The sequence below is a fragment of the Hypanus sabinus genome, chromosome 16, assembly GCF_030144855.1.
Source record: "Hypanus sabinus isolate sHypSab1 chromosome 16, sHypSab1.hap1, whole genome shotgun sequence".
Classification (NCBI taxonomy): domain Eukaryota; kingdom Metazoa; phylum Chordata; class Chondrichthyes; order Myliobatiformes; family Dasyatidae; genus Hypanus; species Hypanus sabinus.
The window spans coordinates 77,588,102-77,612,974 of record NC_082721.1 but is presented as its reverse complement, the minus strand read 5'-3'; the positions used below and the strand labels follow the sequence as shown (position 1 = coordinate 77,612,974).

The 24,873-nt window shown below is 45.8% G+C and overlaps 1 protein-coding gene across 1 annotated transcript in view; it reads left to right on the top strand.

Moving 5' to 3' along the window:
• LOC132406466 (adhesion G protein-coupled receptor L1-like) overlaps window positions 1-24,873 on the top strand; it is a 693,646-nt gene that overhangs the window by 149,292 nt on the left and 519,481 nt on the right. Inside the window, exon 3 of the mRNA XM_059992184.1 lies at window positions 5,241-5,395. Coding sequence (XP_059848167.1) covers window positions 5,278-5,395 — 118 coding nt within the window. The 5' untranslated portion in view covers window positions 5,241-5,277. The remainder of the gene's footprint in view (window positions 1-5,240; window positions 5,396-24,873) is intronic.

Genomic DNA, 24,873 nt, shown 5'->3' with positions numbered 1-24,873 from the left:
GATGAAGTTAGGCATGTGAAAGAGAAGAGATCATTGTGGAAATAATAAGCATGAGGCAGTCTGCTGATGCTGGAAATCCAAAACAACGCATTCAAAATGTTGGAGGAACTCAGCAGGTCAGGCAGCTTCAATGGAAAAGAGTAATCAGGCCAAGGTCCTTCTTCAAGAATGGAAAGGAAAGGGGAAGAAGCCAAAATAAAAAGGTGAAGAGAGGGGAAGGAGGCTAGATAGACGTGAAGCCCGGTGGGTAGGAAAGATAAAGGTCTGGAGAGGAAGGAATCTGATAGGAGAGGACAGTGGACTGTGTAAGAAAGGGAAGGAGGAGGTGACCCAGGGGGAGGTGACAGGCAGGTGAGAATAGGTAAGAGGCCAGCCTGGGAAATAAATCAGGGAATAAGACTGCTATTAAGGGCCTGTAGAAATGTAATGGACTGAATGGCCTCCTATGTCGGAGTGAAATATCGCCAGTTTAATCAGATCAGAGCCATGTTGAGATTTCTGCATCATGGCTTTGGATCATTTACACGTACCTGAAGGGCAGAGATGAAACGGAAAGCTCTGGTATCACTCAGGAGTTCAAGGGGCATCTGTGGGGACAAAAACAGAGTTAACATTTCAGATCCAAAAGCAAAGGGAAACAGAGTCTTGGACCTTTTGATCTCAAGCATTAACTCTGGGGTGTTTCTATTTCCAACGTGCTGAGTGCTTCCTGCATTTTCTGTTTTTATTTCATATTTCCAGAATCTGCTGTTTATTGGGACTCAGCATGGAGTAGGGCCTGTTGGCCCTTCAGACCAAGCTGCCCAGCAATTCCCCAATTTAATCCTAGCCTAATCACAAGACAATTTACAACATATGTGTCTTTGGGCTGTACAAGAAAACCAGTGCACCCAAAGGAAGCCCGTAGGGTGACAGGGAGAACGTACAAACAACGGGAATTGAACCTGGCTCACTGGCAACGTTCTCTCTAATTTGTAATGACCAATGTGTGCAAAAATCTTGTGCCGTGCAACTTTTTTGCCCGGTGACTGCAACATGTGTGCACTGAATTTTATATATAGAGGTATTCACTTTAACAGCTGGCAAAATTCTGTCAATAAGGACTTTGATCTCCACTGGCTTTGATCACTTTTGCTCTCATTCAACCGCACTCACACAAAACATGCGTAGCAGGCCTGTAGCGGGAAATGAAGGATTTTCTCTCTGGAACTTTTGCACACCATCCATATGCGATTTGCTTGCTAAATGACACTTTAAAAAGTCAAGTTTCCAAATATCACTCCACTTCTTCCTATTTGCAAATCCTCCAGCAACTTTGGCATCGTGACAATACACATTCTGTATTGTACATAAATATTTCTCGTAGCTGTACTTTCCTGATCTCGTGAGCTTTCAGTGTAGTTTTTACTGTTTCATTAAGCCATTCTGCTTTAAATGAACTAGCAGTTCTTTAGTGTTTCACACCCTTCACTTCTTTGGGATTCAACGTGGTGAATTTATAATTTCTTAAATAAAAACAGTATGAATAAGTTATTTCTAAAATCTGCAGATAAATCTGCAAACTCCAAATTGTCAACACTGTCCGTACCAGGAAATGGAAAAGGAAATATGATTGTGTAGAATCATCATATATACTTAACTTGCCAATGTGGTTAAGGGTGACAGCCTTTTGTATACAGTTTACGTTCCTTTGTGCACTAGTAGCAAGAGAGGTGTGCACGCACACATACATGCACACCTTATAGGGAACATTGGTCGCTGGTACTGTAAAGCTTCGTGCTAACTAGTACACTACTGGGGGCATTGTGTCTCTCGAAATCCTGTTACTCTCATCATTATTCTGCTAGGCTGGATTTATAGGCTGAAACCAATATGTCTTGGCGATTTTTTTAAAAAATGTTTGTGGATATAGCATTGCTTGATTTTAATCAGAGGACAACCTTCTTTAGTCTGAACAGTAACACCTCCTCAAATATCCAAGCAGTACATACAAAATCAGAGACTGCTGCAATTACCCAGCAAGCTGAGCAGCATCTGTGGAGAAGGAATCAGTGTTAATTTTTCACTTTGATTCTATTTCATTGGAAAGGTCAGGGTGTAGTCGTTAAGTTTCTGGAGCAGCAGTCAGACTTCCAGACCATTGATTGGGGAAAATGAGTTCAAATCCCTTTAGGGAGTTTAATTTGAAGTAACTAAATAAATCTGAAATATAATTAAAAAGCTGGTCTAAGTCACATTTTGGAGTTAGCTATGTGACCTACAGATGGACCATCAGGAGTGAAACCTTCTGTCATTACCCAGTGACAACTCTGAACCAGGGATTCTGCGCCTGGTGTCCACGAACCCTTTGGTTAATGGTATGGGTCTATAGCATAAAACTGGTTGGGAATCCCTGCTCTCGGCAGAATACTGTGGTTCCCTCTTCTTCATCTGATCAAGATGACTACGGTTGGGCAATAAATATTAGTGTTACCCATGATATCCGTGTAGGGCATTGAGTCATACAGCATAGAGACAGACCCATTGACCAAGGTTCCTATCTAAGCAAGTCCATTCACCCACATTTGACCCATATCCTGCCAAACCTTTCCTATCCATGTACCCGTCCAAATATATTTTAAATGTTGTTATTGTACCCACCTCTACCACTTCCAGTGGCAGCTCATTCCATATACCCACCATGGTCTGCATAAAGAAGTTGCCCTACAGGGTCTCTTTTAAATCCTTCCCCTCTCACCTTAAATCCATACACTTTAGTTTTTGTTTCCCCTGAACTTAAACCCAAGCAAGAGCAATTCCTGGCAAGAACTTTTATTTAACTTAAATGACATGTAACATTTATAATGTTTTTTTTCACCACTCTTACTCCAGTCAATACTTGTGATTTCTAGCTTGCTGCACAGTTCATGCTCAGTGTTATATTCCCACTAGAGAGGTGTGAAAACTTCCCCAACACATTGTACAGTAATTGCCAACTGTAACTTTCTGCTTCTTGGCTGCCTAGATCTAGTGACATGGTTTATTTCAGTGTACTCTGGGTACCAGTATTCTACTGCCCCAGAGCCAAGCGACGTGATGCATCACCACCCTGTTTCATTCTAGAAAACGTTTAATCCACAGCAGCTGAGAGTATCCGACATCTAAGATGTATTGAGATCTCAACTATAGATCTCATTGAGGACATCTGCAAGAGGCCGTGCCTCAAAGATGTGCCATCCATCATTAAGGATCCTCACATGCCCTCTTCTCATTACCACCATCAAAGAGGAAGAACAGGAACCTGACAACCCAGTTTCAATGATTCAGGGAGAGATTATTCCCCTCTGCCATCAGTCTATGAACCCAGGAACATTTTGATATTTCTTTACTGTTTGCACTATTTATTTATTTTTGAAATTTATAGCAACCTTACATCTTTGCATTTGTACAGCTGCTGCACAATAGCAAATTTCACACATCAGAGTTTATGATCATAGACCTGTTTCTGATTCTGAACTGACATTAAGAACGCTACAGCAAAGGAACAGTCCCTTCGATCCTCGATGAAACACTTGTAGTTCCTACCGATGGTGCTTTCTAGTTGTAGCGGCAAAAATTGATCTAGTATCAAAGCCAAGCATTGTCGCCAGCCTGCAACCCCAGACAGAGTTGTTGTACTTGTGTGACACACCCACAGCTCCAGTGATTGCTCCAAAGAGTCGAATTCCCTACTTCGATCCTTTGTTAACAATTAGCAAATATACAGTTCAGCATTATTGAGCGTTATCTCAGTGATCAACAAAGATATGACTTCGGCGGTCCCAAGCTACAAACTGCCATGAAATAAGCAAGAATACAAAACTTATTCCCTTCACATTTACCACGCCCCCATTACTGAGACTGGTTACCGTAATAAGCACACGGCACCGAATACACGGCTCCTAGACTAGTTCTTGGAGAACGAGGAAATGACATTGCTCTTTTTAAAAATGAGGAGGAAGTTTGAAAATCCAAGGTGCAAAGGATCTTGAGAGCAGAGTCCTCATGTAGAATTCCCTGAAGGTTAACTCTCAGGCTGAGTCAGTGGTGAGGAAGGCATTACGAGAGAACTAGGGTACAAAAACAAGGCTGTAATGTTGAGGATTCATAAGGCATTGGTGAGACCTCACTTGGAGTATTGTGATCAGTTTTGGGCCCCTTATCTAAGAAATTATGTGTTGACATTGCAGAGGGTCCAAAGGGTTCTGGGATTGAAGGTTTTGTCATATGAGGAGCGTTTGATGGCTCTGGGTCTGTACTGACTGGAATTTAAAAGAATGAGGGGGAATCTAATTGAAACCTTTCAAATGTTGAAAAACTTAGATAGAATGGATGTGGAAAGGATGTTTCCTATAGAGGGAGAGACTAGGACCAGAGGACACAGCCTCATAATAGAGGGGTGTCTTTTAGAACATATATAAGGAAGAATTGCTTTAGCCAGAGGGTGGTAAATTTATGGAATTCATTGCCACAGGAGGCTGTGGGATCTAAGTCATTGGGCATCTTTAAGGCAGAGGTTGATCGATTCAGGGTGTGCAATGTTTATAGGGGAGAAAGCAGGAGAATGGGGCTGAGAGGGAAATCAGGAATCAGCCATGATCAAATGGTGGGGCAGTCCTGATGGGACGAATGGCCTAATTCAGCTTCTTTGACTTATGGCCTTTTCGCTTTGATGAAACTTGAGTTACAACAGGCTGTGAATTCATACAGATGCTGTACTGTTTACATGAGTGAACTTGGAATAATTCTCTGGTGTTACAGCACAGAGACAAAAACCCCAGCCTTAATCAAGTATCAGATAATGAAATGTGGACATAATCTTTAAATTCTTCAATGTGTGACTATGATGGCTGAATAACATTACTCATTTTCATCTGTCCTTCTTAATCTTGACTAAATCTGTTACCATCGAGTACTGCCTTGTGACTGTTATTCAATTCAGTTTGCTTATTCTAAGCCTACCTTGTGTGACCACCGAGCAGCGGTTTACACCCTGTATTGTGAGTGATGATTGGCAGGGGTATAACAGTTGTACTGTTTATAGCTTCCTTGTTCAAGACAGGTTTCTTTGCTTACTCCTGCAGCTTTCCTGAAATTTGTCTCTGTCAGCGCTCAGGGCCATCTCTCCCCTTTGCTGAGATCAACCTATACTCTGGTACCTTTAGACTAGAGTGACCTTTGGTTAAAGTCTAACCTTTCATCCTTGCTTTTGTTCATCTCAGGTTTGAGGACCACTGCTTCCAAACCTGCAACCTTCCCATGGTAGACTGGCCGACGACGGGGCGGTGCGCGTGGACCAGACGAGCGACAATGGGCTTCCTTTGGTGGACACTCTGCCTTTGCTGGATTACAGTTCTCAGCTCAAGCCCTGCAGAAGGTAAGGTACAAGTTCTAGTATGCGCTAAGCAGCTCCAGCTTCTCTCAATACTGTGCCACTGCTTTGTCATCTGGATGTGTGGGCTGCGTAAGGAACTGGAGACTGGTCTGTGATCCACTCTGAACTCACACATTGGGCTCTCACTTTCAACCAGTCTTGCAATGTGTGGTACTAAAGTGCCCGGTTCCAGAGGGAATCCTCTAAATGGTCTACAGTGGGTGTGGGAAGAGAACTGATCTCATTGTTCTCTGTGGTGTTACTCCTACATCTGTAGAGCTTGGCTCCACCTAGACACCCAAGCTCTGAGACAAAATCTCATGAATTGCTCTTGCCCAAGGCTGTGGTTACCGGTCCGGAATGGGCCACGCTCTTCAGACGTAAGAACCATCCACAGGTGAGGTTGTCAGCGATGGAGCTGCAGAGGCTGTGGCCACTTTCAGGAACTTTTGTCATTGGTGCGGTAGTTTGTAACAGCCTGTTTCCTGCTCTGTGATGTGATATTATATTGCTTGCAAGACAAGGTGGTGTAAGTGACATCAGAGAATGCATGGGAGGGCTGAGTTTAGTATAGCGTGGGATAGTGTGAGGCATCAGGTTTATGCCATTAGCCTGTGGTCAACAGATTCAGCCATGAACTCATGCAATTAATTATCTCCACCTAATCTGACATTTTGGTCCAACATAGTTATCTTTCTGTAGCAAGCTGTTTCCTAGAGTTTAGAGATCCGGTGTGTTGGGTTCAGGCATGAGACCATGATCACGTTCACCAGTGGGAAGCATCAAGTGTCTCACTGCAGCTCTCTCTGTGTCAGAAGATGGTGGGTGCAAGCCGGGTTCTAGAGACCTGTATGACCATGAGGCAGATATTTCACTGCAGTGCTGAGAGATCCCTGCCACCTATTCTCATTTCTTTGATCTCCTGTTGCGGATGAGGAGTTAGTCTGAGGTTCAAATTCAGGTTCCAATATATGATCATTCAATTGTACACACGTATACCGCTAAAAAAAAACACAACGTTCCTTTGAGACCAAGGTCCAAAACACAGTACATAAATCACCTTCAGCATATAAAATAATATCAACACAATAATATTAATAGATAATAAAAAATATATTCTGAAGATGTACATGTTGACATAAAATGCATATAGGACATATAGATAAATATACAGCAGTGTAATGCTACTGGCACTGTCATAAATAATGTGTACTGGGTGGCAGCAGGGTGTTCAAAAGTCTCACAGCCTTGGGGATGAAGCTGTTACCCAGCCCAAGTCCTTGTTCTTATTCTGTGGTATCTTCTGCCTGAGGTCAAAGAGATTGTGGGATAGACTGGAAGGGTCCTTAACAATCCTGGGGGCTCTGCAGTCTGCGATATCGGAACATTCTAAAAGCTTACAAGAAAATCAAAGTGTAAACTGCAGATGGTGGAAATCTGATATAAAAACAGAAATGCTGGAAACGGGTCAATCTGCATCTGAGAGAGAGAGAGACAGTTTCTTGTCAGAACTTCATGAAGATGAGTCTTTGACCTGAATTGTTAACTCGGGTTTCTCCTTTCACCACACTGTGTGGAGTTCTGTTAGAGGAGGGAAGGATGTGGAGAAGTGGCAGAAGAGTATCAACTGGACACTGCCTGGATTAGAAAGCATCAGCTGCAGGGACTGGCTGAATAAACCTGGATTGTTCTCTGGAAAATTGGAGGCTGAAGAGGAGACCTGATAGAAGTTTTGAAAGTTATGATAGGCATAGAAAAGAGTCATTTTCCCAGGTAAAAATGATAAATGGCTTTAAGGTGAGAGGGGGACGTTGAAGGGAGGTATACAGGGTGTGTTTTTTTTTTATATAAAGCAGCAAGTGCCTGGAGCACACTGCCAGAGGTGGTGGTGGAAGCTGACATGATAACAGTGATCGAGAAGCATTTCAGCTGCCACTTGGGAATGCAGGATCACGTGCAGGCAAGCAGCTTCGGTTTAATTGGACGTCGTGGTCAGCACGGATACTGAGGGCTGAAGGGCCTGTTCCTGGGCTGTACTTTTCTATGTTCTATGCTCCATATGTGTGGCTTGGCCCACTGAGTGTTTCCAGCACTCTCTGTTGCTAGAAGTTCTTGTTATATATCAAAAGCTGGACATTTCCCAAACCCCTGCATTAGCATCATGGTCATAACCAGTTTGGTGTGTTTGGGAGCATGCTGTGTGCCAAATGGCTGTTATATCGCAATACTTTACAAGTTCTCCATTGACTGTAGGGGTGGGAGGTGTATGCAAATATCAGTCTTATGGTCTTGGCCCCATGCTCCGCGATGGCCAACAGGTCTCTGACTGTGACAACCAATTTCCAACCCTGGTAGAGGCTGCCACAAAAGCAGGGGTGATCCCTGCCCGCTTTGTACTTCATATAACTGGACCACTCTCAGACCCCGCACCCATGGTGGTCCTGGCTGTACTCAGCCAGTTACTCTGGGCAGCCATCCACATACATCATATCAGACTCCGGAAGCATAGACTCTTTCTTCCCAGCTCCGTTACAGGGAGGAGGTGACCATGTGGACCAAGGAGAAGGTTCAAGGATGTGCTCAGAGCTGCCTTGAAGAAACGTAATAACCTCACTGATTCCTGTGAAATTCCAGTGTGATATTAAGGGAGCTTCAGGCGTTGCTATGTCTGTGTTGGGTTTGGCAGACATTTGGTGAATTCTTGCCCTAGAGCTGAAAACAATAAAAAACTAAGACTGTAAATCCCAGAGTCAGTGCTCTTTCAGATTCTTATGCTTCGTCTTTCATTGCAACACAGAAGGAGGCCATTCAGCCCACCGAGTCTATGTCTGCTCCCATAGCAATTGCATTAGTCCACTTATTTTCCTGTAACCCATTCTCTTTCACATGTCCATTAACACCTCTACAAAGACCACACCGGAGTTCAGGTTTAAACCCAGGTCTCTGAATCTACCATTATGTCACCCACCTTATTTCTGCCAAAGGCAATAGAAGCCACGTCTCAGAAAAAGGCCATTCAGCCCACCTGGTCATCATCTGACCCCCCCCCCGTGTTCTTGCTTTTACCTTTATACAGCTCCTGAACGAATGCCCCACATTCCTGGCACTCCCACGCTAAAGAAATCACTTCTGAATTTCCAACAGAACTGAGCAGTGAGGGTCTAGAATGTAAACCTTCCCATGGTTCAGTAAGCGCATGGGAAAATAGGAGCATGAGAAGTTCACTCAGCCCCTTGTGCCTGTCCCATCATTCAATATGTTCATGGCTGATCTGTCCCCAGGTCTCAACTTCCCATCACTGACACCTCACCTTAGCCCTCAATCCCATGATCTCTTAAAACCTACTCCCCTCTTTAAGTGCGCAAATGATCTTGCCTGTATAACCCTTTGGATGGAGGTTCACCATCCACTGCGAGAAGAGATTTCTGCGCACCTCCTATGCTCCCATGTTCAAGATCCTCCCACTAGTGGAATGTCAAGCCCCAAACGATCTTACTTGATTCAGTTAGATCACCTCTCAGTCTTCGAAACTTCAAAGAATATAGATCTAATTTCCTTACTCTTGATAAGCTAACCCAATAATCTCAGAAGTTAGCCCAGTAAATCTCTTTCGGATGGCCACCAATGCCAGTATTAAACTTTTTACATGAGGAGACCAAAATAGTTCTGGTTAAGATGGTGCTGCTGAACTTGTGTGACAGCGTTCTGGTCGATAAAAAGCTTAGAAATCCCACTAAAAACTTAGCTAAAAATACCTTTTCTGAGGTACGTTGTAAGAAGTCGGGGCCCAGGCAGAGAAGATTCGGTGCTCGTTTAACTAGCCCAGGTGCAAGGTTGGCTTGCTCTGAGTGTTGAGCTGATTGGAAGAGCTTAAGAGTGGCTTTGAACTGGGCGACGAAGTCTGAGCCCGGAGCAAGTGGCTGGGCAGTGTGGTCTAGCCCCGGTGCCTGGATCCTAGTGCAAGGTACAGTGCACTGTTTAGACTATTCAAATGCTGGCCCAAATCGGAGGTGAAACCGATTTTGCTTGCTCTCCATGTTGTTCACTCCTCTCTCCAGGGCACCAGAGCCTTTTGGCTGTACTGTCATTGGCTCAATTTAAATGTTGGCCCAGATAGACTGAAAAGACAGGGTTTCAGTCAGGAAGAGAGTCGATTTCACTCCTTCTCCATGATGGTCATCTCCATGGTACTGAGGCTACGAAAGCTGCTGTGTTCTGTGCCTGCTAATACGATGAACTGATAATACTTTCTTTGATAGTAATTGCACTTGAGTACTTGAATCTTGAATCAGTTCACAGTACTCCAGGAGAAATGACATGCTGGAGGTGAAGCAGTAGGCAAGATACTGGAGGAACTCAACATATCAGGCAGTGTATGGAGGGAAACGGGCAGAGAATATCGTGACCCTTAATCTGGTCTGAAGTATGGAGGGGAAATAGTAGTTTAACAAGTTGGAGGGAAGGGGTGGTGGATCCAGGTGACGAAGGGTGATAGATGGTGGAGGAGAGGGGCAAAGTAGTGACAGAGGCTAAGAGGTGACAACAGACTGAGAGGTAAATGGAGCATTGTATTCCCCAAGTGTGGCCACACCAACATCCAGTTGCACTTTACTTTCCTGTCTCTTAATTCCAACGCTCCTGCAGTAAAGGTCAATGTGCCATTTGCTAACTCGTCGTGATTCATGCACAGGAAACACAATGTTATGTTTATCTTCCACAAATGAGTCAGATCAGTGTTGGGAAGAGAAGTATTTGCATGATTGTGAGCAGGGGAATGGAACTGCTGGTATGGCCATAGCAGAAGCAGGCAATAACTTAACGGGTTGACTGGTCTCTTCTTGTGCTACCCCTGTTGTGTGGAGAAGAGACCGAGTCTGCTTAGTAACCATATAACCATTACAGCACGGAAACAGGCCATCTCGGCCCTTCTAGTCCGTGCCAAACGCTTACTCTCACCCAGTCCCACCAACCTGCACTTAGCCCATAACCCTCCATTCCTTTCCTGTCCATATACCTATCCAATTTTTTTTTTAAATGACAATATTGAACCTGCCTCTACCACTTCTACTGGAAGCTCGTTCCACACAGCTACCACTCTCTGAGTAAAAAAGTTCCCCCTCGTGTTACCCCTAAACTTTTGCCCCCGAACTCTCAACTCATGTCCTCTTGTTTGAATCTCCCCTACTCTCAATGGAAAAAGCCTATCCACATCAACTCTATCTACCCCCCTCATAATTTTAAATACGTCTGTCAAGTCCCCCCTCAACCTTCTACGCTCCAAAGAATAAAGACCTAACTTGTTCGACCTTTCTCTGTAACTTAGGTGCTGAAACCCAGGTAACACTCTAGTAAATCTTGTACTTTCTTCTAGTATTGCTTGGAACTGCTGTTGATAAGTTAACTAATTTCACGACACATACCGGTGATAATAAAGCTGATTCTGAAGAAATAGGTGGATCGAGATGAGGAGGGGAGATGGAGGAGTGAAGAGCAGAAAGTGATAGGTAGCTGGAGGTGAGAGGGGAATCTGATCGGAAAGGAAGGCAGATAATGAAATCAAAGGGAGATGGAGAGAGGGGACCCGGAGGAAGGAAGGTGTGGGTGATGGAGTGGTGGAGGAAAGATTACACTGAGAACCTCTTTTATTTGACTGGGTTTCACTAGTAACGTGTATTGCTTTGAGATCACAGCTGTCGTCAGTGTGAGTAGTAGGTTGTGTTCACCGGCTGAATTGGGTTTGACTGGCCCTCCCCGACATCTAATGAGTTGCAATAGCCTGCTCAATGCTTTGAAATTTCTAGTGGACAGAGTGTATGGGAGGCTGGCACAAAGTCCTCACACCTGTTCCTATCCTCTTGTCAGTGCATTCTGTCCTGTGGCGAGGTTCTTCCAAGTGACTGGGTTTAAATGGGTGTCTGCTGCCAATTACAGCAGCTAATTGAGCCGAAGGAATTGTAAGGCAGGCTTAACTGGCAGGAAAATAAATGATCAGGCGATGCCGCTATCTTCCAGCGTGGCTCTGCTCTCCACAGGTCTGGTGCATTCAATGACCTGAAGTTCCACGGAGGTAGCAGACTCACTTACTGTTGTTGCTCTCAGCATAATTAAGATCCTGTCATGATGAGAGATCCTCTCCCTCTATTAGTGTTGAGCCTGCCATGGAAATGATCACTCTCCCTGCTCCTTGCTCCCTGCCTTGTCTCCTCTCTCACCCCCTGGTTTCCCTTCTCTACCCCCATTTTCCTCTCTCTGAATACAGTCTCCTTTCTCTGCTCTTGTCTCCCTTTCCACTGGGATTCCCTCTCTGCCTGCAGCCTTCACTCTCTCCTCCTGATCTCCTTTTGCATCCCTAGTCCCACAAAGTAGGCCTGGTTGTTCAAGCCACACTGCCCAGCAATTCCCCAATTTAACCCTAGCCTAACAACAGGAGAATTTACAATGACCAATTACCTACCAACCTGTACATCTTTGGACTGTGGGAGGAAACTGGAGAACCCAGAGGAAACCCATGTGGTTACGGGGAGAACGTACAAACTCCTTCCGGGCAGTGGTGGGAATTGAACACTGTGAAGTGTTGTGGTCACCACTACGCTACCGTTCTGCTACCATCTTTGGGACAGGAGAGGAAGCCAGAGCACCTGGAGGCATTAGCAACCTCGCACGTTCAGCACTGCGGCTGAAGCTGCTCCTCCAGCCATGCCTCCGCCTTACCCAAGTATAGCTCCTGGTGCCCACTGTCGCATTCCCAGAAAGGGGTCAATGAAATCGTACGCACAAGGGTTAATCTTTTTTCTTGAAAATCATGAATTCATGCTTTTTGTTAAAAAAAATACAGCCGTTGATTACAGCTGGCTTAGCAGCTCAACCGTTTCTGGAAGAGAGTTCCTCCACCCTCAACATGCAGATGTGTTTCCTGGCTTTTCTCCTGAAAAAGCCCTGGTCTAATCCAGTCCCCATCAGTGGAATTAGCTTCATTTTATTTGTTCATTAACATTGATGGATTTGGGTGTTGGCTGCCTCTTCCCTCATTACCCTCAAATTGAATGATTTACTTGGCTATTTTCAAGGATATTTGTATGTCAACGATATTCAGTTTCAGATGCCATCAAGCTGCAGAGGGTGCAGAGGAGATGTACAGGAATGCTGCCGGGAAACTTGAGGGACTGAGTTATGGAGAGAGAGGTTGAACAGGTTGGGAAGGGACCATTTCCAAAGGCTAGAGGAATGAGGGTTGTACATCTGGAGGATTCACTGCAATGTAAGTGAACAATGAATGATCTTGTGGAGATGCATAAGATTATGAGGGATATGGATGGTGTGAACGTGCATAATCATTTTCGCAGGGTTGGTAAGAGGGGGAGAAATTTAAAAGAAACCTGAGGGGCAACTTATTCACCCAGAGGAAGTGGTTACTGTCAAAAGGTAACACCTAAAGTGTAATTGGACTGGAATGTGGAGAGAAAGTGGGCAAAGCTGGGCAAAAGAATCTTTGTCAGCACGCCCAGGTGGGCCAAAGAACCTGTTTCCATGCTGCATGACTCTGTGACTCACCAATGGTCAGAGTTTTTCTTTCACACGTCAAATTGCCCAGCCAGCAAGGTGGGGTTTGAACACAGGCCTCTAGGCGGATTGCCCAGTAACAACCGCTGACAGGGCCAGTATTTATCAGTCCTTACTTCGGTACAGTACCTAAATTCCAGGGAGTATAAACCTGGTTAGTGTAATTTCTCATTGGTATTTAATCAGACGAGGCAGCACCAGGAGAAAGTGGACACACTGCCAAGAGGATAAGCTCTGCTCCGAGTCTCTGTTGGCAGCAGTGCCCGCTCGGTGGTTCAGGCAGAGGGTGAGGGATGTGCTGTCGAACCCCAGAGCAACCTCATCACCGAGTACATTCTTAAACAGATGGGGCCATCAGTCAATGAGTTCAACACACGCCTCAGGTAGAATGTGAAATGAGATATACAATCCAAACCAGCTGCTCTGTCAAAATGTACAGTATACTCATGTTCACACACACAAAGAAACAATCTCCCTCCTTCCTCTTCTCCTATTATCCCTTCCCTCCTTCTATTGTCCCTTTCATCCTTTCCTTTCTCCTATTGTTCCCTTCCTCCTTTCCTTTTTCCTTCTGTCTCCTCCTCTTTCCCTTTCTCCTATTGTCAGATTCTTTCTTCTCCAGCCCTTGTCCTTTCCCACCCACCTGTCTTCCCCTGTTGCTTTCCAGTGAGCCTCTTTCCCCACGCCCCTCCCCCCACAACTTCTTATTCAGGAATCTCCTCCCTTCCATCTCAGTCCTGAAGAAAGGTCTGGACCCAAAGTATTGACTCTTTGCTTTTTTCATTGATGCTGCCTGACTTGTTGAGTTCTTCCAGCATTTTGTGTGTGTTACTAACGATTGCTCATAATCACTTGTACTTGTGCACACTCACACACCCAATCATTCCCTTGGACCCATGCTCACACATGTGTAAACGTGCTTTTACATGCATTCATATATTGTACACACGCTCACACATCTACATCTACACTCAACAATCCCTGAGCATGCACATTGAAACAGCCACTAATACATTTAAATGAATGCATGCACTGTGCATTCAATCATAATCATGCTGACAGGCTTCCGCACACCCATACCGATGTACAAACAGTAGGCATACTAAGTAAGTGTGGTACTGAGGTGCCCTGTTCAAACTGACATCAGTACAGATAAAAACAGCAAATGGAAACACTCAGAGGGTCCGACTGCATCTGTGGAGGTGGTAAATGTTTCAGGCCCAAGACCCTTCACCTGATCTGGGAAAGTGAAACAAGTTAGTTTTAAGACCATAAGACATAGGAGCAGAATTAGACCATTTGGCCAATCAAGTCTACTCCACCATTTCATCATGACTGATACCATCTTCCCTCTCAGTTCCAATCTCCTGCCTTCTCCCTATATCCCTTCGTGCCCCAACCAATCGAGAAATTGTCACCCTCTGTCTTAAATATATTCAATGACTTGGCAATGACAGCTGCCTGTGGCAACAAATTCCACAGATTCACCACCCTCTGGCAAAAGAAATTCCTCCTCATCTCTGTTCTAAAAAGACACCACTCTATTCTGAGTCAGCGTCCTCTGGTCTTAGACTCTCCCACTATAGGAAATATTCTAACATCTCCTCCACATCTATTGAGGCTATTAACGTTTGATAGGTTTCAATGAGATCACCCCTCATTCTTCTGAATTCCAATGACTAGAAGCCCAGAGTCATCAAACGCTCTCCCTATGATAAGCCTTTCAATCCTGGAATCATTTTCATGAACCTCCTTTGAACCCTCTCAATATCAGCACATCCTTTCTTAGATAAGGGGCCCAAAACAGCTCACAATACTCCAAGTGAGGCCTCACCAGTGTTTTATAAAGCCTCAACATTACATCCTTGCTCTATATTCTAGTCCTCTTGAAATGATTGCTCACCGTATTTGCCTTCCTCACCATGACAAGCTGCAAATTAACCTCTAGGGAATCCTGCACAAGAACTCCCAAATCCCTTTGTGGCTCAGATTTTTGAATTTTCGCTCCATTAGCTGTGGAGGTGGTAATGAAGGGGCGAATTCTCCGCTAGAGGTAAATACACACACCCATCTTCTCTGAGACAGAGCCACAACTAAATCCCAAGGATGAAGTGTGAAAACACTGAGGCATGAGCATAACACTACCAGACAGCAGAAGATCCCTGTCCATCTGGTTTACCTTCTCCCATCCTGTCAGTTACAAGGTTCACTTACCTCACAAGGATGGGGTGTTCATTGGCTTCTGTATATTGTCACAGGTGTAGGTGTTGCCTGGAAGTTCAGTGCTGTGGATCTCTGGGGGGGGGGGGGGTGGTATGACAAGTAAAATGGTTTTGGTGTAGTGGTGCTTAATGGTCAGTGCAGAGCTGGGGGTTGTCAAAGGGGCTGTTTACGGATTGTCTGACGTGATGCCAATGGATAGTCAATAACGATCAATCTCCGTGACTTGCTCTGCAACAGACCCAGCAGTGAGACAAGGAAACTCTTTGCTTTCAAAAGCACACATGCATACACACACATATACACGTGTATAAACATACATACATAGATACACACACACAAACCAAACACAAAGAAATATATTTGCAGTGACACACAAACACATAAACACTCACAGACCCCCACAAATTCACGCACACATCCGTACACATACACTGACTCAAACACACATACACACACTCACACACATAAGCACACACACACACACACTCACACATACACACACTCACACATGCAAACACATACTCACACACACGCACACATGCACATACAGAATATACAAACATACACGCACACACACTCACAATAACACATAGGTAACACTTTACAGTGATTGCAATTGGAAGATCAGGGTTCAATTCGTGCCACTGTATGTAAGAAGCCTGTACGTTCTCTGCATGACTGTGTAAGTTTCCTCTGAGTGTTCTGGTTCGGCTTATTAAATCGTGCTATGTTGCCATAGGAAGTATATTGACACTTGCAGGCTGCCTCCAGCACATCTCCAGACTGTGCTGGTTGTTGTTGCAAAATTATGTATTTCTCTGTATATGCGATAAAAAAAAGTTACTCTTTATGACTTTGAGTACATGCACATGGGCAAGTCCGCGCCCCCCCCGACACACACACACACACACACACACTCACTCACTCACTCACTCACTCACACACTCACACTGACACACACACACACACACACACACACTCACACACACACATACACTCTCACACACACACACGCGCGCTCACACACACACTCACACACACACACACTCACTCACACACTCACTCACTCACACTCACACACACACACTCACTCACACACACACACTCACACACAAACACACTCACTCACTCACACACACACACACACTCACTCAGACACATACACACACACACACACACACACACACACACACACACACACACACACACACACACACACACACACACACACACACACACAAGAGGAACAGCTCGCGACACTGCCGTGTTTTATTTGACTGAGTTTGCAGAATGGAAGATGCCAGCCTATTGTTTAAGTAATCCAGGTCCTTTTCAGATCATCTCTGCAGTTGCTCCTGCTTCACTGTGGTGAATTGCCGTACATTTGTTCTCCCAGGGTTGCCACGGGGGCGGAGATTTACAGGGTGAATGGAAGTAATTACCATTCAGAGAAACTGGATGAAACACATTTTCAGGGTTGACTCTGGGCTTTGGCCTGTTGCTGAGTGTGCTGGGTCACACAGAGCATCCAAGCTCCAGTGTATAATGAGTGTTTACTTTTCCCCAAAGGTGCCTTTGACAAAAGACAAGTAACGCATTTAGCATATCTAATGGCTTAGGAGTTTCTAAAGTCCATCTACGGTGCTGAAACCCAAGCCTCCGCTGCCAGCAGTCCTCTTGCCAATGAGCTCACGATGGCAGAGCAATTTCACGATCTCTAAGGAAATTCGGATGAAGGCACAGCCCTATGTCTTTGCGTGCAGGATAGTGATGCCAAGGCCCATATAAACATCAGAACCCTTAACAAATGAGGATTAGCAGGACAGAAATGAAGCTGCAACCTCACAACCCAGGGTCAATCCTAGCCTCAGCGTTGTCTGGGTGGAGTTTTCACCTTCTCCTGTAATTGCTTGGATTTCCTCTGAATGCTTCAGTTTCCTCCCACTTATAGGTGGGTAAATTAATTGTCTGCTATAGGTTATCGCCAACGTGGGGGGAGAGCACTAGAATCTGGGGAAAAATGGGTGGAGGTCAGTTACAATGGAAAATTAGTGGTGGAGTGAGATTGGGCCATGGGCCATCAGAAACTCAATGGGCCAAACATACTCTTCTCTTTCATGAGAGGATATGGTAATGACAAAATGCTACAGAAGGAAATGACGTGAATTAGACTCAAATTAATATTGCAAAGTGAAGATAGAAGCAGTCAGAGGAACTACTTCTGCCATCTCCAAGGAGATCCTACCACTAAATATATCTTTACCTCCGCATCCCTCTCGGCTTTCTGCAAGGGTCGCTCCCTCTGTGATTCCTTTGTCCATTCATCTCTCCCCACTATAATCTCCCTCCAGGTACTTATCCCTGTAAGCTGCCAAGTGCTACACCTGCTCATACACCTCCTCCCTCACCTCCACTCAGGGCCCCAGACAGTCCATCCAGGTGAGAAACACTTCACCTGCAAACCTGCGAGTCTCTTGTGTCCGATGCTCCTGATGCAGACTCCTCTGCATTGGTGAGACCCGTCGTAAATAGGGGGACTGCCTTGCCGTGCACCTATGCTCCTTTCGTCAAAATCAGAACTTCGCAACGGCCAAACATTATAATTCCCATTCCCATTCCCATTCCCGTTGTGACATGTCAGTCCATGCCCACTTCCTGTGCTGAGATTAGGCCACCCTCAGGTTGGAGGAGCAACACTTTGTATTCTGTCTGGGAACCCTCCAACCTGATAGCATGAATATCGATTTCTCCTTCCAGTAAAAACAATTCCCTCCCGTTCCTCTTCTATTCCTCACTCAGTCTTTTATCTCTTCTCACCTACCTATCACTTTGCCCTGGATCCCCTCCTCCTCCCCTTTCTCCTCTGGTCCATTCTCCTACCAGATTCCTTCTTCTCCAAACCTTTACCTCTCCTACCCACCTGGCTTTACCGATCACCTTCCCGCTCGCCTCCTTCCCCTACCCCCATGTTTATTCTGCCGTCTTCCCCTTCCTTCTCAGACCCGAAGAAGGGTCTCAGCCCCAAACATCGACTGTTTATTCATTCCGTAGATGCTGCCTGACCTGTTGAGCTCCTCCAGCATTTTGTGTGTGTTGCTTCAGAGGAAATAAAAGTAAAACTGCTAACATTTTTAAAATTTCAGACATACTCTTCCAAGCTGGAGAGGTTGTTGGATCATTGATCTCCTCTTTGTGGAGGACTGTTAACAGCTCAGAGGCAATTAGGGATGGACAATCAATGCTGGCATTGTCAGGATGTCTGCATCCCCTGAGCCAGGCCTGACTTCATGCAGGGAGCCTGATGGGCTGCTAATGCACAGATGAAAACCTTTCACAAAGCTTCTTAGGGGGTTGCAGAGGGCAAGCCGCTAACAATGAGCTTGCACAAATCGCCTAGCAACTGATGAAATCTATCATTCACAATTCACAGGTTTCCTCCTCTTCTCTGGCCAAGGTTAAACAACTAGGGGAAGAAAACAGTCCCTGCCCTCTCCCGTGTAGTCGAGGACTTTGACATGAACTCACCTCGTCGTCCAGCTCTGCTGAACAATCCTCTTTGGTGGGACTGTGTTCGCCCCTGAACCTTTATCCTTTTCACTGCAAATGGCGCCAACCCCTATCTGTGCAAGGTAGCTGGCACCCAGCCCTGGAACAGCCCCCGCACCTTTGCAATTTCCAGAGAGCATAAATCTGAGCTAATTTAATCTGTGCTGTCATAGGTAAAAAACAAACAAACAAGAGTGATCTACCATTGATATGAGCCAAAGCAAGATCAGTTCATACTCGCTGATGTGTTTTATACCCCTGACACTCACATCAGACTCCACCACTCACCTACGCACCTGGGTGAATTTACAGCAGCCATTTAACCCGTCAACACGCACGCCTTTGGGATGACGGAGGAAACCGGAGCACCCGGAGGAAGCACACACAGTTTACAGGGAGAATGTGGGAACTCCTCACCGACTGCACCCGGGTTCAGGGCCGAGTGACTGTGAGACAGCAGCTTTACCAGCTGCACCAGTGTGTCGTCCCAGACCCAACTGCAGCATTCAAAACAGTCAGAAGGTCACCTAAAGAGCAAAAGAAAGCATGCCAGCGCCTCTACCTCCTCAGGAGTCTGTGGAGATTCGGCATAACATCAAAAACGTTGGCAAACTTATTTAGATAGTTTATTGACTGGCTGCATCACAACCTGGTATGGAAACGCCAATGCCTTTGAATGGAAAATCCTGCAAAAGGTAGTGGATTCAGCCCAGTACATCACAGGTAAAGCCCTCCCTACTACTAAGCACATCTCCATGAAATGCTTTCGCAGGAGAGCAGCATTCATCATCAGGCAACCTCACCACCTGGGCCACGCTCTTTTCTCGCTGCTGCCATCAGGTAGAAGGTACAAAAACCTTAGATCTAACACCACCAGTTACTGTTCCTCAGCCATTCAGGCTCTCGAGTAAACGGGAGTAACTGCACTCACTTGCCCCATCACGGGAACCTGTGATCTCACTTTAAAGACTTTTGATCTTATTATCTCACATTCTCATTATTTATTGCTGTTTACTTATATTTGCATTTGCACAGTTTGTTGTCTTCTGCACCCTGGTTGATCTTTTATTGATCCTGTTATAGTTACTATTCTATAGATTTGCTGAGTATGCACTCAGGAAAATGAATCGTGGTGGTACACGTGTACTACGATAATAAAATTTATTTTGAACTTTGATTTTGCCAGGTTATGATGGGAGGAAGTGGGACAAACTAGAACTACCTTGCAGAAAGTCAGTATATAGTCAACAAACTGAACTGATTCCTTCCTTACTTGGAGCATCGAATGTAGAACAGTATGACATTGATAGGTTCTTGATAAGTAAGGATGTCCAAGGTTATGGGGAGAAAGCAGGAGAATGGGGTTGAGAGGGATAATAAATCAGCCAGGATCAGAATAGCAAATCAGATTATGGGCCAAATGGCCTACAGTCTTATGGCACGGAACCAGGCCCTTCAGTCTATGATCTCTACATTAAACATGAGGCCAAACTAAGAACTCTTCTCTGAATACAGGATCCACCTCGCTTCATTCCCTAGATATTCATGTGTCTAATAGCCTCGTAAATGCCACTGTCGTAGCTGCTTCCACCACCTGCCCTGGCAACCCGTTCCAAGCACCCATCACTCCCTCGCTCCACTCATCTCCTTTAAACTTTCCCCCCTCTCTCTTTAAATGTGTGTCTTCCCTACTCTTCCTCTGCCTCTCATTACTTGACGAGCTCTGCCAGGTCTCCCCAGGGCCTCTGGCGCTCCAGAAAAAACAGACCAGATTTGTCCAACCTCCCCTCACAGCTCATCCCCTCTAATCCAGGCAGCCTCCTGCTATACTTACTCTGCCCTCTTTCCTGGGAGTTTCCACCTCCCTCCCAGTGACCAGGAAGTCATACATAAACACAAGCGGTTCTACAGATGTGGGTAATCTTGAGGAATGTGCACAAAAATGCTGGAGGAAATCAGGAAGCATCTATAGAGGGAAATAAAGAATTGGCCTTTAGGGCAGAGACCATTCATCAGGGATATTTCTGAATTCTATTCCCCTTCGATACAGGGTCTCTGCCGAAACTTTGATTTATGCAGTAATATCGGTTGTGGCCACAGTCTGGCCACCACCAATGATTCTCCTTGGAAAGTGACAGCCCAGACCTAAGTGTGAACATAAAGCTCGCCTGCTTCTCCGGTGTCGAGCTGCTTCACACCAAACCTCCCCTGATTAAACAATAAGCATTTCCTAAACGAGTGGGCTCCCGGCGAGTGTGACATCGGCTGATCCAGCACGTGTTCGCACTGCCCCGTGAAACACTGCTGAGTGACATGATACCTGCCAGTTCTAATCTGCTGACAAGCCTGCGAGCCCGATGGGACCGGGGGAGGTGCTGAGAGAGTCATCGCGGCCTCTGTACAAGACAATGGAGCCATTCCGCGGCTGTCAGTTTACCATATTCACTGCATTGGTGAAATTTACACCGTTTCAATCGCTTAATTGGCCGATGGATCCAGCAAGCAGCAGGCGCTGTTTTCCGTAAACCTGAGCTAATTTAATCTGTGTTGTGGAAGGTAAAACACACATACGCACACACACTCACACACACACACACACACACACTCTCTCTCTCTCTCTCTCTCTCTCTCTCTCTCTCTCCCCCTCTCTCTCTCTCCCCCCTCTCTCTCTCTCCCCCTCTCTCTCTCTCTCTCCCCCCCTCTCTCTTTCTCTCCCCCCTCTCTCTCTCTCTCCCCCTCTCTCTCTCTCTCTCTCTCTCTCTCCCCCCCTCTCTCTCTCTCTCTCTCTCCCCCTCTCTCTCCCTCCCATTTAAATATGCTGAATAAAAATTCCTCTGGTGTCAGCTAGGGGAAACTGCAGAGCGTGAAGACCAGAACCCACCGGCCCCACGCCTACTGTTCAAAATGGTGTCTTCCTCGAGTTTCCCTCCCCTATTTCCCTCCCTTTTCCAATCCAGTTTTGATCTCTCCTGCCCTGATCCCAGATTTCTGTGCCAGTAGGAAGGCAGAGCACGGAAACACAGCTTGCCAAGGTGCAGGAGACCATAGGACAGAAGAGCAGAATTCGTCCATTCGGCCCATCAGGTCTAACCCCATCTCATCAAGGCTGATTTATTAACCCTCTCAACCCCATTCACCTAAGCAACACGCACAAGATGCTGGAGGAACTCAGCAGGTCAGGCAGCATCCATGGAAATGAATAAACAGTCGACGTTTCGAGCCGAGACCCTTTAGCCAACTGTTCATTCATGTTCATAGATGCTGCCCGACCTGCTGAGTTCCTCCAGCATTTTGTGAGCATTACCTTGGATCTCCCACATCTGCAGACTTCCTCGTGTTTGTGATTTGCAAGCCAGTTCCCTCTGTAATCTCTGACACCCTTACCATCCAACAACCTCAAACTCTGCTTTAAGTATACCCAGTGACTGGGTTGCCACAGCCGTCTGTGGCAGTGAGTTGCCCAGACTCACCAGGCTCTGGCTAAAGAAATTCCTCCTCATCTCTGTTTTAAAGGAATGTCCCTCTGTTTGGAGGCTGTGCCCTCTAGTCCCAGACTCTCCCAGCAGAGGCATCCACTCCATAGAAGCTTCCTGACATCCTCCTGCATTTTGTTGTGTTGTCTCAGCTCACCAAGCCTCTGCAGATCATCAAACACCAAGTTGCACTCCATTTTATTTAATTCCCCTCGCTTTCCTGTCATCACCCTGATAGTTGACAGCAGCCAGTTAACCTACCAATCTGCATGTCGTTGGGATGTGGGAGGAAACCCGAGCGGCTGGGAAAACCCACACGGTCACAGACAGCGCCCACTTCCACTGGCAGCTTGTTCCACACTCGTACCACACTCTGAGTGAAGAGGTGTTCCACCCACCCACCCCCCCCCCCGATTCCCCTTAAATATTTCACCTTAACCTCTAAATCTATGACCTCTAGTTCTAATCTCGCCCAACCTGAGGGGAGAAAGCATTCACCCAATCTATACCTATAAAACACAGAAAGAGACCCTTCAGCCCAGCACATCCACGTCATCAAAGGTGGCCTCCCAAGCTAGTAAAGCACCTTCACTCCATCTGCCACAAAAGGTGGGATTTCCCAGTGGCCACCTATTTCAACTCAACTTCTCATTCCCATGCCAACATGTCGGTCCATGGCCTCCTCTACTGTTGTGATGAGGCCACTCACAGATTGGAGGAGCAACATCTCATATTCCGTCTGGGTAGCCTCCAGCCTGATGGTATGGAATCTAACTTCTCAAACTTTCTTTGACTTCTGGTAACTTATCCACTTCTCTCTTTTTTTCATTCCCCACTCTGGCTCCCCTCTTACCCCTTCTTTTCTCTTACCTGCCCATCACCTCCCTTTGATATCCATCCTCCTTCCCTGTCTCCTGTTGTCCACTGCCCTCTGCTATCAGAATCAGGTTTAATAACTCTGGCATATGATGTGAAATTTCTTGTTTTGCGGCAGCAGGACAATGCAATACACAGTGATAAAAACTGTAAGTTACAATAAGAAATACATTTTAAAAATAAATTAAATAAGTAGTGCAAAAAGAGAGGGAAAATACTGAGACAGTGATCATGGTTCATTGTCCATTCAGAAATCTGCTGGCAGAGGAGACGAGGCTGTCCCTGAGTTGCTGAGCGTGTGTCTTCAGGCTCCTGCCTCTCCTCCTTAATGGTAGCCATAAGAAGAGGGTATGTTCTGGGAGACGGGGGTTCTTAATGATAGATGCTGCTTTTTTGAGTCACCATCATTTTAAGGTGTCCCGGATGGATGCTGGAGAGGCTAGTGACCATGACGGAGTTGGCTGGTTTACAACCTACAGCAGCTTTTTCCAATCCAGCGCAGTGGCCCCTCCATACCAGATGGTGATGCAGCCAGTTAGAATGCTTTCTGCAGTATATCTATAGAAATTTGCGAGTGTCATTGGTGACATACTAAATCTCCTCAAGCTCCTAATGAAATATAGCCACTATCATGTCTTCTTTATAGCTGCATCAATATGTTGGGCCCTGGATAGATCCTCAGAGATAATGACACCCAGAAGCTTGAAACTGCTCACCCTTTCCACTTCGATCCCCCTATGAGGATTGGTGTGTATTCTCTCAATTTCCCTTTCCTGAACTCCACAACCAGTTCTTTGGCCTTATTGCCATCGAGTGCAAGGTTGTTGCTGCAACACCACTCCACTAGCTGATTTATCTCACTCCTTCTGCCATTTACCTTTAACACCTATCACCTCCCTCTTCTTTCACATTTCCCCTCCCACACTCACCAACCTTCCCTCTCACCTGCTCTCATCTGTCATCTGTGATACAGCCACCTTATTGTGGCCACTTTCCCCCTCCGTTCCAGTCCTGATGAGGGGTCCCAGACTGTTTATTCCTCTCCACAGATGCTGCCTAACTTGCTGATATTTTGTGTGTGTTGCTCTGGATTTCCAGCATCTGCAGAATCTCTTTGTGTTTAGCCCTGTTTGCCCATGTTTGACTCAGATCCCTCTAAATCTGATCCATGTACCTGTCTGGTGTCTACTAGATGTTGCTATGGAACCCTGCTATTGTCTGTCTCTCCCTTTGTTTGCCTGTTGCTTTACTTTTTTTCTCCTACTCAGAATGGGCCTGTGTCAGCTGTCACATTCATATGGACAGCAACACACACAAAATGCTGGTGGAACACAGCAGGCCAGGCAGCATCTATAGGGAGAAGCGCTGTCGACGTTTCGGGCTGAGACCCTTCGTCAGGACTAACTGAAAGGAAAGATAGTAAGAGATTTGGAAGTATGAGGGGACTATCTTTCCTTTCAGTTAGTCCTGATGAAGGGTCTCGGCCCGAAACATCAACAGTGCTTCTCCCTATAGATGCTGCCTGGCCTGCTGTGTTCCACCAGAATTTTGTGCGTGTTGTTGTTTGAATTTCCAGCATCTGCAGATTTCTTCGTGTTGACATTCATATGGAGGTGCTTTATAGGGCATAGGTCAGAGTATTGTGAGCAGTTCCGACCCAGTATCTAAGAAAGGATATTCTGGCTTTGGAGAGGGTCCAAAGGAGTTCATGAGAATGAAAGTGTTAATGTGAGGGCTGTTGATAGCTCTGAGCCTGTACTCACTGGAGTTCAGTGGAATGAGGGGGATATCATTGAAACATAC